The 14,279-nt window shown below is 56.3% G+C and overlaps 1 protein-coding gene across 1 annotated transcript; it reads left to right on the top strand.

Annotated features, from left to right (window-relative positions):
- The first annotated feature begins 808 nt into the window (after positions 1–808).
- On the top strand, positions 809–13,655 carry Vegfa (vascular endothelial growth factor A). The gene is made up of 8 exons (XM_047558140.1): positions 809–880; positions 3,432–3,480; positions 6,485–6,681; positions 7,458–7,534; positions 7,875–7,904; positions 9,696–9,767; positions 10,864–10,995; positions 13,290–13,655. The coding sequence occupies exons 2-8, from the start codon at positions 3,450–3,452 to the stop codon at positions 13,309–13,311; spliced, it is 561 nt and encodes a 186-aa protein (XP_047414096.1). The 5' UTR covers positions 809–880; positions 3,432–3,449; the 3' UTR covers positions 13,312–13,655.
- The last annotated feature ends 624 nt before the right edge of the window (positions 13,656–14,279 follow it).

Genomic DNA, 14,279 nt, shown 5'->3' with positions numbered 1-14,279 from the left:
GGGTGGAGGGGGTCGGGGTTCGCGGCATTGCACTGAAACTTTTCGTCCAACTTCTGGGCTGTTCTCGCTCCGGAGGAGCCGTGGTCCGCGCCGGGGGAGTCGAGCCGAGTGGAGCCGGGAGAAGTGCTAGCTCCGGTCGGGAGAAGCCGCGGCCAAAGGAGGGGGAGGAGGAAGAAGAGGAGGAAGAGGAGAGGGGGCCGTGGTGGCCACTTGGCTCTCGGAAGCCGGGCTCATGGACGGGTGAGGCGGCGGTGTGCGCAGACAGTGCTCCAGCCGCGCGCGCGTCCCAGGCCCTGGCGCGGGCCTTGGCTCCAGGAGGAAAAGGAGCCCGCCAAGGCGCAGAGGAGAGCGGGCCGCCCCGCAGCCCGAGCCGGAGAGGGAGCGTGAGCCGAGCCGGCCCCGGCCGGGCCTCCGAAACCATGAACTTTCTGCTCTCTTGGGTGCATTGGAGCCTTGCCTTGCTGCTCTACCTCCACCATGCCAAGGTAAGCGGCCGTGCCCGCCGGGTGCCGCGGGCTGCTGCGAGCGCCTCTCCCGGCTGGGGACGTGCGTGCGAGCGCGCGCGTGGGGGCTTCGTGACCCACGCGGGTCCTTGGGCACCAGGCGCATGGCGTCCCCCTCTGTCGTCGTACGTGTAGGGGGAGGGGGCGCGTGCTAGGTGGGAGGGCGCCAGGATAGTCTCACCGCCCACGCGGGCCCTGCCCACCCACCAGAGTCACCGCACGTACGATCTGGGCCGACCAGCGGAGGGCGGGAGCCAGAGGAGGAGGCCGAGGGGGCTGGGCTTGAGCTGCGGCTGGCGGCTGAAGTTTGCTCCCGGCCGCGGGTCCCCGACGAACTGGAAGTCCCGGCAGCGGGGGCGGGAGCCAGAGCACTGCGGGTAGGGGGGTGCTCGGACCTTGGACCGCAGGAGGGCAGAGAGCATGGAGGGGGCAGGGCGCAGGCGAGACAGGGGGCTTGCTGTCACTGCCACCCCTTGTCTACGGCCCTCGTTTCGAGTTTGGGAAAAGTTTTGGGACGGATTGTTGCGGGGACCCCCTGCTTGCTGGGCCACCTGCGCGGCGCCACTCCCGCCCGTCTCTGCTCGCGTCCCGCTCGGTGCCCGCCCTCCCCCGCCCGACCGGGCGCGCGCGGCGCGGAGCCGATTACATCAGCCCGGGCCTGGCCGGCCTCGTGTTCCCGGAGCCACGGCTGTTGGAGCCGGGAGCCCCGGGCAGCGAGCGAGCCCCTCCCCCCACCGGGCCTCCGCGGGAAGGTGACCTCTCGAGGTAGCCCCAGCCCGGGGACCCAGAGAACCATCCATACCTCTTTCTATCGTCCCCGGCCCCTACCCCTGTCCTGTGCTGGGAGGAATTCCTGACGTCCTTTTCCCCTTTCCTCATGTCCTCACTAGCGTGGAGAGAAACCCTCGCCACCCATTTATTTTTCACTTCTCTTTGCTGAGGACCCATCTGACCCTTTCTGGTCCCAGAGTCCAGGGAAAGAAGGATAACTGTCAGAAGTCGGGGTGCCAGAGCCCACCCGGGTGCTTTGTGGAAACTCTATCCAAAGTCCCCACTTGGTGACCGTGTGCTTCCCTCCCTTCCCCAACAGTTCCAAGTGAGCTGTGCTTTAGCTTTTATGGGGATGGGCAGAGGGAGGGTCCAAAAACTATCATCATCCCACTCTACTTTCTGAAAAAATGGTTTGAAATTTGCTGTGACATGGGCAACATGGGACTAGCCAATGCACCTTGGGTAGAAGCTCCTGCTAGTCTTGCATATATATATATATATATATATATATATATATATATATATATATATATATATATTTTGTCCTGGCAAATCAAGGCTTTGGAGCAGGTGGTTTTTTGGAACTTCAAACTTGCCCACCCAACTTGCTTCTCAAAATCACTTAAGGGATCCTTTTCAGCTCCTCCCTTCCACCTTCACTCAGCCAGAGGGTGTCCCCTTGGAGAGGAGGCAGAAGGAAGGAAATGGGCAGGGGTCCCTGTCATCACCCAGAGTTCCTCAAACCCTGGCACAAAGACCTTGGCTCCAGGCCTCCAAGTGGGGAGGAGGGGGAGGAGTGGCTGCCTGGCCACAGAGTGACCTTCAGAGGCCCCCAGAGAAGGGCACCTGGCCCCTCCCTGCCTAGAATCTCCCCTCTTGTGCCCCCTAGCCTTGGAGGGGGTTTAAAGTTTCTGTTCCCTTTCTTTATTGGGGTTTGGGAGGAGTCAAGATATTAGGGAGAATGTCAGGGGTGTTATAGGGCTGAGGTGCAGAATTTAGGGGGTCCCCAAAGGGGTTGCAGTGGAAGACTATCCAGCTGGGAGCCTAGAAACTGCTTTCTTCCCTTGAGAGGGGCTTCCTCTGACCTTGGCCCTGAAGGAAAATGTGCGGAACCTGGGTGCGGTACATTGGGGGTGTGTGTGTGTGAGGGGGGGGTCTGGAGTTGCAAGCTGGCTTGAGTGCAGCTCTGCTACTGGGGACCTGCTCTGCCAGAGGTAGACGGTGAGGAGTCGTTCAGAACTGGGAGACCCTCAGGAAGGGCTGGAAGCCTTTGCCTGCCGGCTGCTGTCAGGTCTGCTGTCTGGTTTGTTGACCTTCACAGCTTCTGGAGGGGGTGTGGGGGAGGTCTTAGGCGGGGATAGAGCCGGAAACCCCCTGGGAGTGCTAAGGAAGAAAAGGCTTCCTGGCTGCACTTGAGGAAGGCACCCAGGTGAGAGGGGCCTGGAGAATAAGTGGGAATGGAAGGCTGGCGGGCTTTGGAAATACATGCAGGCTCTGGAGAGACTGGGGCACAAAAGAAAATGGGTCTCCTCTCTCCCTCAAGACTTCGTCTCAGGTTTTTACACTTGAAGCAACCTGTGGGTATGCTGAATCTTCCTGAGGACTAGAAGAGTTTGGCTGGGGGAGGGTGGTTGGTGCCCTTCGGTCCTCTGCACCCCCTCCCTCTCCAACACCAGCTCACCCTGGTATTTGTCATGTCAGCAGGAGAAGGTCACCATGTTGTTTTTCTCGCCCCCAGTCCTTCCTTCCTGCCCCAGTCCAAATTTGTCCTCCTATTTGACCTTAATACTTACCCATGGCTTTGAACCAGGGAATGAGGGGGGCAGCTAGAGTGAGGTGAGGGCCCTATGGGGAAGGGACAGAGACCTGAACAGCACAGAATTTTGGTGTTTTCTTCCTGCACTGTGAGCTTCCCAGCCCCCAACATCTGGTTAGTCTTTAACTTACATGGGTTTAGAATTGGAGCAGTCTAGGGTGGTGGGCATGCTCTGGATCTGTGGGGACCCCGCTATTCCTGTTCCACCCAGAAGCTTTGGAGAAGATAGAGACTGTTGCCCGGGAGAAAAGCGAGGAAGGGGGAGGGGCCCAGTGGCTGGGCCTTTGCACCCCTGGCCCTACCTATGCCCATGCCAATGCCTTGCTCTTTTTTGTTTTCAGTGGTCCCAGGCTGCACCCATGGCAGAAGGAGAGCAGAAACCCCATGAAGGTGAGTCCCCCTGGCTTTTGGATGGGGTCTTCGGGAAGGGGGGGCAGGTCAAAATCCTTCTTTTCAGACCTGGAGGGGGAGGGTTACAGGAATATGAGAATCAAGACTGTGAGGTTAACCCTTCATTTCTTAAGGTCTCTTCTCTGTTCAGATCTGTGCTTGAAATCAGACTTGTTGCTTTTTTCTTCCAGCTCCTTCTAGTAAAATTTTATTTGCAGAAGGTGCTGTGAGCACAGACCAGGAAGGCAGCATTCAGGGATTCCTAATATCAAGGGAGGTGTCCCTTGTCCCCCGTTTTCCCAGGGGAAGATGGATGTTCAGGGTCACTTCCTGCACAGCCATGGCTCACCTGTGGGGACTGTGGCCCTTCCTGCGTGAGCTGGATGTTCCAAGGGCCTAGGCTAATAGAAACCCTCTACCCCACTACAGTTGGCGTTCCTCTGGGGGTGGAGAAAGCCCTGCTGGACTGTGTATGGGTGCTGTGAACTTCCCTCCCAGGCCAGCAGAGGGCTGGCTCTAACTCCCAGGCGCCCCGCCCCCTGCCCAACCCTGAGTCCGCCTGCCTTTTGTTCCACTGTGGTTTGGAGTACGGGAGCCTCCCATTTCTCTGGGGACGCCCAGGCTCTCCCCACCACTGAGTGTGGCCTCTGCTCCAACCTGATGCCACTCCCCAAGCCCCCCTCTTCTCAGTAGGGAAGGCCCAGGGGTCTTCCTCCGGGCGAGTTTCTGTGACTCAGTCCAGTGTGGCTGCAGTGGCCGCCAGGGGTGGTGATGCCCAGCCGGTTCTGCCTCCTTCTTCCCCACCCCAGGAGCCCTTTCCTTTGGCCCAGGGACTGGCTTTCTGCCACTCCCCGGCCTGTGCCACTGACAGGCCCCCACTCCCAGTGCACCCCCCACCCGCTTCGGCTTCCCAGTGGTCTCTGTGGTCTGGGAGAGGCAAGACAAATGGTCTTTGTTTGCTGGAGAAAAGGTTGTCTGCCATAAATAAGGAAAACCACGAAAGACTGATGTTGGAGAGTGTGTGCATACACCCTGTTGGAAAGGGGACAGCTTTCCCTGGAGCAGGACTGGGCTGCGAAGGGCGCTGGAGCTGCCTTTCACCTCCTGTGCGTGGGCCTTGGGATTCTCAGGAGAAGCTGTTAAAGGAATGCCCAGCCTGGGTCTTGACCTTTAGCTATCAGCCCCATTGCCCAGGCTGGACCTGTCTGCTGTTTCCTCCTGGGTGGGGCTACAGGCCTGGGTCACCTCTGTCCCATGAATGATGAAGGATTAGTTAACAAATTCTGGTTTAGTCATCTTCTTCAATATAGACTTGGCTTAAAAATGACTTTTTCAGACCCCTGGTTTCATTTACTCTTTTTTGACCATGCTTTCCCTTAATCCTTTGGGGACAGAGAAGAATTCTGTCTGGATATGAGTAGAGATTCCAGGGAAGGTAGGAGGCTGTCTTGGATCACCCCCCCCTCACTGTTCTTTCACTCTTTATATCCCTGGCCTTCTCCTCACCTCCTCAACACCCTAAGTTCTCCCCACCAATGTACAGTGTCCATACCCCTGGGTCTCATCTCCCTTTACCCTTCTGGGGGGGAAAAGCCGCAGAGGTGGTGGCGGGGTCTGCTGTAGTCCCTGGGTGGGGGGCAGTAGTTTACGGGGTGTGCACTTGAGATGCCTTGGTGAAGTTCCAGACTTTGTTTCACCCAGAATGAGAAAAGAGTAGTTGTTCTAAGGGCTGGAAATGGGAGCAAAGCCTCCACATTTCAGCCTCTGTTTCAGTGTCTTTAGAGATCAGGCCAACCCACTTACACAGCTGAGCAGAGTTGGAGGCCCAGAGAGGGGAGGGACAGGCCCAAGGTCACACCAAGTCATGGCCAAGCCTGAGCCTCCTTGCTGGCTGGTGTTACTTCTTCCTTCCCATGTAGGGGAGCTCACTGGAGGGGCAGGCTTGCTATGTGGTGGCGGTGGAACTGTGACAGGGAGTGGCAGGCTGAGCCACAGTTTGAAGGAGTCGTGCCGGGAGTCCTGCATTTATTTATTCTCAAGGGCCCCGCCCCTATGGCCCAGAATTACCCCTTCATGCTCCAGTGCACCCCAGGCTCTGTGGTCAGCCTGGGAAACTGTCCTTACCCTGGTCTCCCTCCAGATCAGCATCTAGAAATGCTCCGTGGCTGCGGCAGCAGCACCGCTTTTTCCATGATGCAAGCAGTTTGCTCTCTTGGGCGGGGTCATCAGTGATTGGCAGGACCTGCACAATGTGCCTGCCCATTGCCACCTGCTGGTACCTCTTCAGCCCATTTCTGGGAGGGGACCAGCAGCTGGCTAGGTGCCTTCTGAAGCCACTCTCTTTCGCCTGCCCTAGGCTTGGGAAGGCCCTGATGCTGGAGCCCATTCTAACTCTACCATCAACTAGCAGTGTGGCCTTGTGCAAGTTACATAGCCTCTCTGGGCCTCTAGCTCCCTGTTGGTAAAGTGAGGTCCCAGTAGTAGTCATATTGTAGGGGGACACTGTTTACATAACTACGGATGACCGTGCACAGTGCCCGCCACGTAGCAAGGATTCAGGAAATGGTTGGGTTGGTCTGTCATGGCCGCAGCTTGTGGGGAGGTCATAGGAAAACGGAGACCATCTTGGCAAAACTAGCTGTTCCTCCTCTCAGGTGAAGCTTAGCACACTCCCCAAAAGGTGTACCCACACTCACACTGTCCTCTGGCATCAATGTGGGCCCAGGAATTTGCTTGGCTGTCACGGAGAGGCAGGGATTTAGATGTGGCAGGCCATCTCCCTGGAACTTGACAGCTCGTGTGATCAGTAGAATGAAGACAAGCTTCACTAGTGTTGGTGGGAGCTGAGGGAGGGGCTGCGACTCAGGAGAAGGGATCTAAGTTAGATTTTGAAAGAACTTTCCTGATAGTGGGTACCTCTCATGGAAGTCCCAAGGAGAGGCCTTAACAGATCTAGGCCTGGCTTTTATGTCCCTGGGCTCATGTGTCACTCCATCCCATGCAGTGGTGAAGTTCCTGGATGTCTACCAGCGCAGCTACTGCCGTCCAATAGAGACCCTGGTGGACATCTTCCAGGAGTATCCAGATGAGATCGAGTTCATCTTCAAGCCGTCCTGTGTGCCCCTGATGCGGTGTGGGGGCTGCTGTAACGACGAGGGCCTGGAGTGCGTGCCCACCCAGGAGTTCAACATCACCATGCAGGTGAGACCTGTGGGGACAGGGGCGGCGGGTGGGGGCTTACTTTTTGGAACAAGTGGTTTGGGCCCTTTCCTGGAAGCTCATGGTAGGAGGAACTAGACTTGCCTTGTCCAGCTCCTGCCCTTGAGTTGGGGTGGGGTGGGAGGTGTGAGGGGGTCTTGCCTCCCTTAGGGAAAAAGAACTCATTTCCCAACCCAGGTCCCAACAAGCTCCACCACCTCCTCTGCCTTTGCCCCCAAGGCTCAGGAGGGGGCGACTGCTTTGATAAGCGCCCCTCTCTTCATCCCTTGGAGGGAGCCTAAGGGCCCTCCTTCCCTGGGGCCTTGGTTGGTGAGCTGGCTGCACCTGGTCTATGAAGAGTTAAAGCTGGTCTTTATGTACCTCCTGGTGACGGGGTTGTAGGAGCGGGGAGGAAACTCGGACACTGGGGGTAGGTGGCTATCAGGGAACTGCTAGGGTCAGTCAGGGCGAGGCCTAGAAGGGATTGAAGGAGGAGAGGGGATGGGACGGTAAGAACCCAGGACCTGAATTCCCAGCCTGGCCAACCCCTGCAGCCACGTCCGCCCTCAAGAGGAGGAGAGGCTCTCGAGGTCAGCAGGGTTGGGAGAGTCGGGGTGGCTGGAGGCTCTTTCCTACTAGAGCCTGTGGTCCCCCTGCCTCCACCACCCATCCCTGCTCTGTAGAGCCTCTGGGGCTGAGTGGCAGGAACCCTGGGGTGTCCCCTCTGGGTATGGCTGGCTGGGTCACTAACCTCTGTGGTCTGCTTCCTTCCCCTCTAGATTATGCGGATCAAACCTCACCAAGGCCAGCACATAGGAGAGATGAGCTTCCTACAGCACAGCAAGTGTGAATGCAGGTGAGAACCACCGTGCCCATTCACTCATTCATCCAGCAAATGACCATGATGCCCATCAGAGTTAAGCACACTTGTTGACCCATGTCCATCTTCCAGCTCTGTGGTGTTGGGTATTTCACTTCAGTGTGCCTCAGTTTCCACATCTGTAAAGTGGGCACCATAATTGAATGTGCCTCCTTGTGTTGTTACAAGGATTAAGTGAGTTATTACATGTGAAGGGATTAAAATACACTTGCTATATCATAAAAACTATGTTAAGTTTTGACTACTATAATCTATATTGTTATCCTCACCATCTTTAACTTTTCTTTCCCTCTCTTTATCTCTCTCCCCATTGCAGACCAAAGAAAGATAAAGCAAGGCAAGAAAAGTAAGTGGTCATGACTTTAGTACTTCTCCCACTCCTTGGCTGGTTATCTTGTTTTGGGGCTTTTGGCTTCCTCAGATGGGGGCTCTGATGGCCTCACCTGGTCAGGGAGTTGGTTTCTTGGGGGTCTTGTGGTAGTAGCAGGGAGATGGAGCCATTTCCAGGCTTGTGGCTCCAGGGTCAATGAGAAAACCCAGCCTGGAACTTGATGTTTCCCTTGAAAGAAACAGGCCTTCCAGGTGTCTGAGTCCCTCCTGGGTAGTCGTTGCTGTTTTGGTTCTTGGGCCAGTGTGGCTTGCCATAGGATTCACAGTGGTGAGAGGGTAGGTGGCAGAGAGGTCAGCTTTTGTGTGTCAGAGGAAGCAGCCTCTCTTTGTGTCTCTTGTGGCAGTGTAGTTGGATTTGGGGCCACTGGGGGGTTTTGTGGTCCATGCTGTCCTGCAGGAATGGAGCTGGCAGCAGACACACAGCCCCCTTGGCTGGGCAGGAAAAGTGGCATGTTGGCCATTTTCTAAGGCTTCCAGTTGCTCAGTGTGGAGGGTCGGGTCAGGATGGGGTGGGGGACAAGGTCTGGGGGCAGTGGGCATTGATTGGAATGAGCATCAGGGAGGAGAGACTGAGAGAGAGCACCATGCCCTGTCCCCCCGCCGCCCCCCCTTGCTGTCTGCCCTGCTACTCTGGGACAGACAGGAATTCCCCTAAGCTGTGACCCCTTGCCTGTACCCTAAGCCCCCAGCTTCCAGGATTGCTGAGACGTCCAGAGGAATGATTTGGGAGAACAGGATTAGGGAGAGAGAGCGAGTGAGCACAGGAGCGAATGTGCAGAGACCGTTCTTCCGTCCTTCCAGGGCTTTCTCCTGAGGGCAGCAGACTTGCCCTCTCCTCCATCCCTTCTCCCTCTGTGATAGACATGCTGAGGTGTGTTCTCGGGTTAGCAGGAGTGGAGAGTACTGGCTCCCTTGAGGGGGGCAAGCTGTAGCCTGTCCCCCCTTGCCAGTTCCCCAAACACCTGCTTCGCCCAAAGGGAGAGCTGGGGCTCGCCAGAGCTCGGAAGAGTCTGGCGAGATGGTGCAGCAGGCTTTGACAGGCTGGGGACAGAACACCCTGCCAGGCACTGCCGGGCCCCTCCCCCAGCCTTCCCTCCCCACCCGCCTACTGTGCCACCTCCTGCCCACTCTTAGGACGCCCAGTCCCACTCCCAGTCCAGGTTACTGAGCGGGCTGTTGGTTTTCATGTGCTGCTCTGGGTTTTGTGCCAACCCCTAAGGTAGTGGTCCCTGCCCCCACCTACTGGGATTCCCAGAAACACAGACCCTGGAGGGACCCCCTTGCTATTACACTTGGGAAGGAAGGCAGAAGGTGCTGGAAATAGCCTTCCCCACACCCTCCATCAGGTCAGGAATCTGACCTCTCAAAGTCTGGCCTGCCTTTTATACCCCCCTGACCTTCAGGATCAGACTTGTACAGGGCTTGCCCTTAGGACTAGGTGCCCTGCTTGGACCAGGAGCCACGTGACCATGTAGATCCCTGGATCCTGTGCCCTCCAGTCTCTGTGCCTTGCCAGGGACTGAGATTGCCACCCCAGGGTGGGCAGAACGAGGAGGAGGAGCCACAGGAGATGCTGCCCTTAAGTAGGAGTGCCACATCCATGCCTTCCTGAGGGCGCCAGCTCCCGAGAGCGGGCCTGTTTGGCTTTGTCTCCATCCTTCCCACCCCTGATCCCCTCACTGCTCCCTCTGCTCTTCCCTTCCCCCTCGCTCTTCCTCTGGTCTGTCTCTGTTTTTTTATTTTCCAGAAAATCAGTTCCAGGAAAGGGAAAGGGGCAAAAACGAAAGCGCAAGAAATCCCGGTATAAGCCCTGGAGCGTGTACGTTGGTGCCCGCTGCTAATTCCCTGGAGTCCCCTGGCCCCCAATCGAACCCCTGCCTGCAGTAACCCCTAACCTTGCTTTCATCCCTTAGCGCCTCCCTGGCTCTTGCCCCTCCCTCCCAGACCCAATGTCTCTCTCTCACTCTCATTGCACTAATTGGCACCAACGGGTAGACTTTGTGGTGGTGTTGCTGGTCCAGGGTTGGGGTGGGGGGTTGGCCAAGTGGGCCTGGAGGATTCATGGAGGGGCCTCTGGCTTGGCTGGGCACCGACTTTCTCTCACCCACTGGGCACTGGTGGTGGACCCATGTTGGCACAGGGGCTGGGCACCGGGGCCTGCTCACCCAACTGGTTTCCACTGCGCTAGGCTTCCGGACATGTCTGGAAGCTGAGGGTGGTGGGGAGGGCAGAGATGGAGTGAAGAGGGGGTGCGATGGCAGAAAGTGGCTTGTTGTGGGCCGAAGGAGGAGCGTGGGAGGGTTGGGCACCATATGGTGGCCCCTCTGGTCTGGGAGAAGTACCTTGGCTTCTCATGGACTTGGGGCCTCTATTCCAGCCCGACCCATGGCACCCACATGTGGAAGTCTCCCTGAAGGGCTGCTTCCTCTGGGTTGTTGGCTATGGTGGGCCCTGTAGCCTGTGATGGCCTAGACCTTGGACAATGCTTCTGAACTTGACTTCCCACCATGCCCTATATTCAAGCCACCTTTGGAAGGGCCTTGCCCACTGTCTTCGGCAGGTGAAGGGTCAAGGTGTGTTTTGCGGGGAGCAGCAGCAGCTGGGGCCCTGTGGCCCAATATGTGTCCGTGTCTTCCTGGGACACAGCACTGCCCCTTATGGCAGCCCTCTCCCTGCACTTTCTGCCCGCCTGTGCCCTCCTCTTCCTGTGGCAGGCGTCCTAGCCAGTGCTGCCTCTTTCCGCCACTCTCTGTCTTTTGCTGCAGTGCTCAGATCCTTCCAGGACGTGGAAGGACGTGGGGCCGGTGAGCCGGGAGGGGTGCTGCTGCAGACATGTTAGGGGGTGTTGCATGGGTTTTTTTCTCTCTCTCTGCTGATGCTCTAGCTTAGATGTCTTTCCTTTTGCCTTTTTGCAGTCCCTGTGGGCCTTGCTCAGAGCGGAGAAAACATTTGTTTGTACAAGATCCGCAGACGTGTAAATGTTCCTGCAAAAACACAGACTCGCGTTGCAAGGCGAGGCAGCTTGAGTTAAACGAACGTACTTGCAGGTTGGTTCCCAGAGGGTGAGCGAGCGAGTCAGAGAGGGACACCACAGACACGGGGAGAGAGAGAGAGCGAGCGCGTGAGCTTGAGAGGGTCCAGCTGCTTGCTGGGCTTCTAGCTGCCTGCTTGCGACTGCTGCCTTCTCTGCTCTCAAGGACCCGCGGGGCTGAGGATGCTGGTCCTGCCTGGTGGGGCCTGCTTGGAGGTTGCCCTGGCTGCCTGAGTGGGTAGGCTGGTGTGGCTTGCCATGGTGGTGTGGACGCAAGCTGTGTGTTGTGTCCTGTGGTCCTGCTGCTCACGGTGGCTGTCAATGCTGATGTTGTGATTACCTCCAGTGCTAATGCTGAGAAACGGAGAGCCCTTCCGGGTGTCGAATGATGTCGGACCTAGCGCAGGCATTGTCGTGGGGCCTCATTAGTCCAGTGTGCATGGCTGGCTCCTCACCCCCGAGTGTTTCTCCATGGGGCCAGGATTGAGTCTCCCCTCAGACTGGGGCTCCTGGAGGGATCTGTTGTTGGTTTAGGATGGGGCAGTTCTCACAGTGTAGGAGATTTCGGACCCAAGGACATTGGATACTTTAATCCTGCTCCAGTCACGATGACCCTAAACAGCCTATGCCTTTCTAAATGCTCTTGGGATGGGTGCAGGGAGGGGCCGTGCTCACTCTCCTCGTATTAGACTGAAGTCCTGAAGCCTGGGGATCTGTGTCTTTTGTCCATGGTGGGGACTGAGGAAGCATCAAGTGCATGAGTGAGCCTGGCCAGGTTCAGGGCAGGTGAAGTCAGGAGCACAGGGCCGTGATGGGCGGCTGACAGTCTGATGTCTGGGCTGGCGTTCTTTTTGCCTGTGTGGCCTGTGCTCAAGGGACTTTTATGGGGGTGATAGGTAGGGCCAGATGCCCCAGCTGGTCTAGGGACTCTTTGGAGTGTATGCCTCTCCTTCTCCAGTCCATGTTCTGTGGGTGCTCAGGGTGTGCTTGGGACCAGACCTTGGTGGCTGGAGTTCTGTGTGTCTTGGCTACGTGACGACTGGGAGAGTCTTTTAGTGCTGGGATGGGGGCTCTGCCTAACTGCTGGGCTGGATGAGGGGGTTCAGTTCTCCAGGGAATCTTGAGGAGGATAGGGAACTTGACATTTTAGGGTTTCTCTGGTGATTCCTCTGCAGAGGGACTGTCTGGGAGGGAGATGTGGAAGGTGACCTGGGAGCTAACTGAAACTACCTTACCTCCGAAGACCTTACCCCATGCCCAAGCTGGCTGTGCCTGGGAAGTTCAGTTCCCAAGAGTGGGTGGAGGCTTAGGACTGCCCCCTCACCCCGCCATTTTTGGGTTCTTTCAGGGCAGGGCATGTTCTGCCTTCTCCACACAGTGAGGAGGGTAAAGGACAAGGCAGGGCAGGGACATGATGAGAAAGTTCTTGGCGGTCCCCTCTGCTTCAGCGGAAGAAGCAAAGCCACTGAGTTGTCTCTCTCCAGCCTGTTGGAAAGGACAAGCAGCCTGTACCTGGGCCTGCGGCTGGCAGGGCAGCTTGAGAGAGAGGAGACCTGCAGCCAAGGCTGGGAGAGGGCATGAGGTTAGAGGTGTTTCCTTGTCTTCCTGGGGCCCCATGCCCCTTCCACTCCCCTCCTTTGTCCCAGGGCAGGCCCCCTTTCAGTGGCCACTTCAGTTCCCTGACTCAAGGTATTCTTGTGCCCAAAACCAGCTCCTACAGACTGAACTGAAAAACCTGCATGAACCTCCTCCTGGTTAACTTCATCCAATTCTGTCACTCATCAGCTATGGAAATGTCAAGTATGGCGGGGGCAGTGGTGCTCACCTGTCATCCCAGTGACATGGGAGTCCGAGGCAGGAGGATTACAAGTTCGAGGCCAGCCTCAGTGACTTAGCGAGACCCTGTCTCTAAATAGGGCTGGGGATGTAGTTCAGTGGTAAAGTACCCCTGGGTTCAATCCCCAGTGCCAAAAGAAAAGAAAAATATCAAGTGGGGGCTGTCTGTTGGTGCTTGTTCATCTGTTGTTTTGTGAGGTGTTTCTATGTCTTTGTCTTGTCTCACTCGGATGGCAAACTGCTGTGGCAGACCGGGGGCCCTGAGCATGCCTGCTGCTTGGACTGGGCTCCTCCAGAGCAGGGCTGGGTTTCTCCCTGCTGTGGAAGCTCCCTGTCCCAGGACTGCAGGTTCCCTGTCCTCCGGTCCTACGACAACGCAGGGACCCAAGGGTTCCCAGGAATGGGGAAGCTGCTTGCCTCATGCCAGGTCTCCTCTCCCGCCCTAACCTAGTCCTTGTCTGCCATTTCCCTTAGATGTGACAAGCCAAGGCGGTGAGCCAGGCTGGAGGAAGGAACCTGCCTCAGAGTTTCGGGAACCAGACCTCTCACCAAGAAAGACTGATACAGAATGACTGAGACTAACCACGCCGCCACCACACCATCGCCATCAACAGAAGTCCTTAATCCAGAAACCTGAAATGAAGGAAGAGGAGACTGCGCAGAGCACTTTGGGTCCGGAGGGCGAGACTCCGGCGGAAGCATTCCCGGGCGGGTGACCAAGCACGGTCCCACTTGGAATTGGATTTGTCATTTTATTTTTCTTGCTGCTAAATCACCGAGCCCGGAAGATTAGAGAGTTTTATTTCTGGGATTCCTGTAGACACACCTACCCACATACATACATTTATATATATATATATATATATATATATATATATATATATACATATATATGTATATATATATAAAATATATATGAAAATAAATATATATATTTTATATATATAAAATATATATATTCTGTTTTTAAATTAACTTTGCTAATGTTATTGGTGTCTTCACTGGATGTATTTGACTGCTGTGGACTTCAGTTGGGAGGAGAATGTCCCTACCCAGATGCTGACAGGGAAGAGGATGGGACAAGAGACTCTGGCATGATTTTTTTTTTTTTTTTCCAAGTCCCTCTTAGGGAAGCCAGGGTCCTCTCCTCTGCCCAGGATCTTGCAAGGCCAGGGTGTGGGGGCAATTTTGGCTCACTTCTGGGGACACCGACAAACCCAGCCCTGGCCCCAAGCCTCTACCCCAAGTCAAACCAACAGAAAACCTAATGACAGGTACAGGGACAAGGACACTGGTTCTGATCAGGAGTTTGGGGAGCCTCAGGACTGGGTGTGCTTTGTGGCTCCCCACCAATGCTACAAGGGCATTCTGCCCCCTGGGGCACTGCCTGAAGATGCAGGAGCCTGGGCAGTTTTCACCTACTCTCACCTGCTTCTGAGTCACCCAGGAGGCCACTGAGAGGTG

The sequence above is a fragment of the Sciurus carolinensis genome, chromosome 7, assembly GCF_902686445.1.
Source record: "Sciurus carolinensis chromosome 7, mSciCar1.2, whole genome shotgun sequence".
Taxonomy (NCBI): Eukaryota; Metazoa; Chordata; class Mammalia; order Rodentia; family Sciuridae; genus Sciurus; species Sciurus carolinensis.
The sequence above is the reverse complement of the archived record's forward strand: the minus strand, read 5'-3'. Positions and strand labels throughout refer to the sequence as shown.

Excerpts from the sequence above, each read along its gene's own strand:
- Vegfa (XM_047558140.1), top strand. The coding sequence starts at position 3,450 with ATGGCAGAAGGAGAGCAGAAACCCCATGAAG. Across the intron at positions 3,481-6,484 it reads AGAGCAGAAACCCCATGAAG|TGGTGAAGTTCCTGGATGTC; the intron begins GTGAGTCCCCCT and ends CATCCCATGCAG. Across the intron at positions 6,682-7,457 it reads AGTTCAACATCACCATGCAG|ATTATGCGGATCAAACCTCA; the intron begins GTGAGACCTGTG and ends CTTCCCCTCTAG.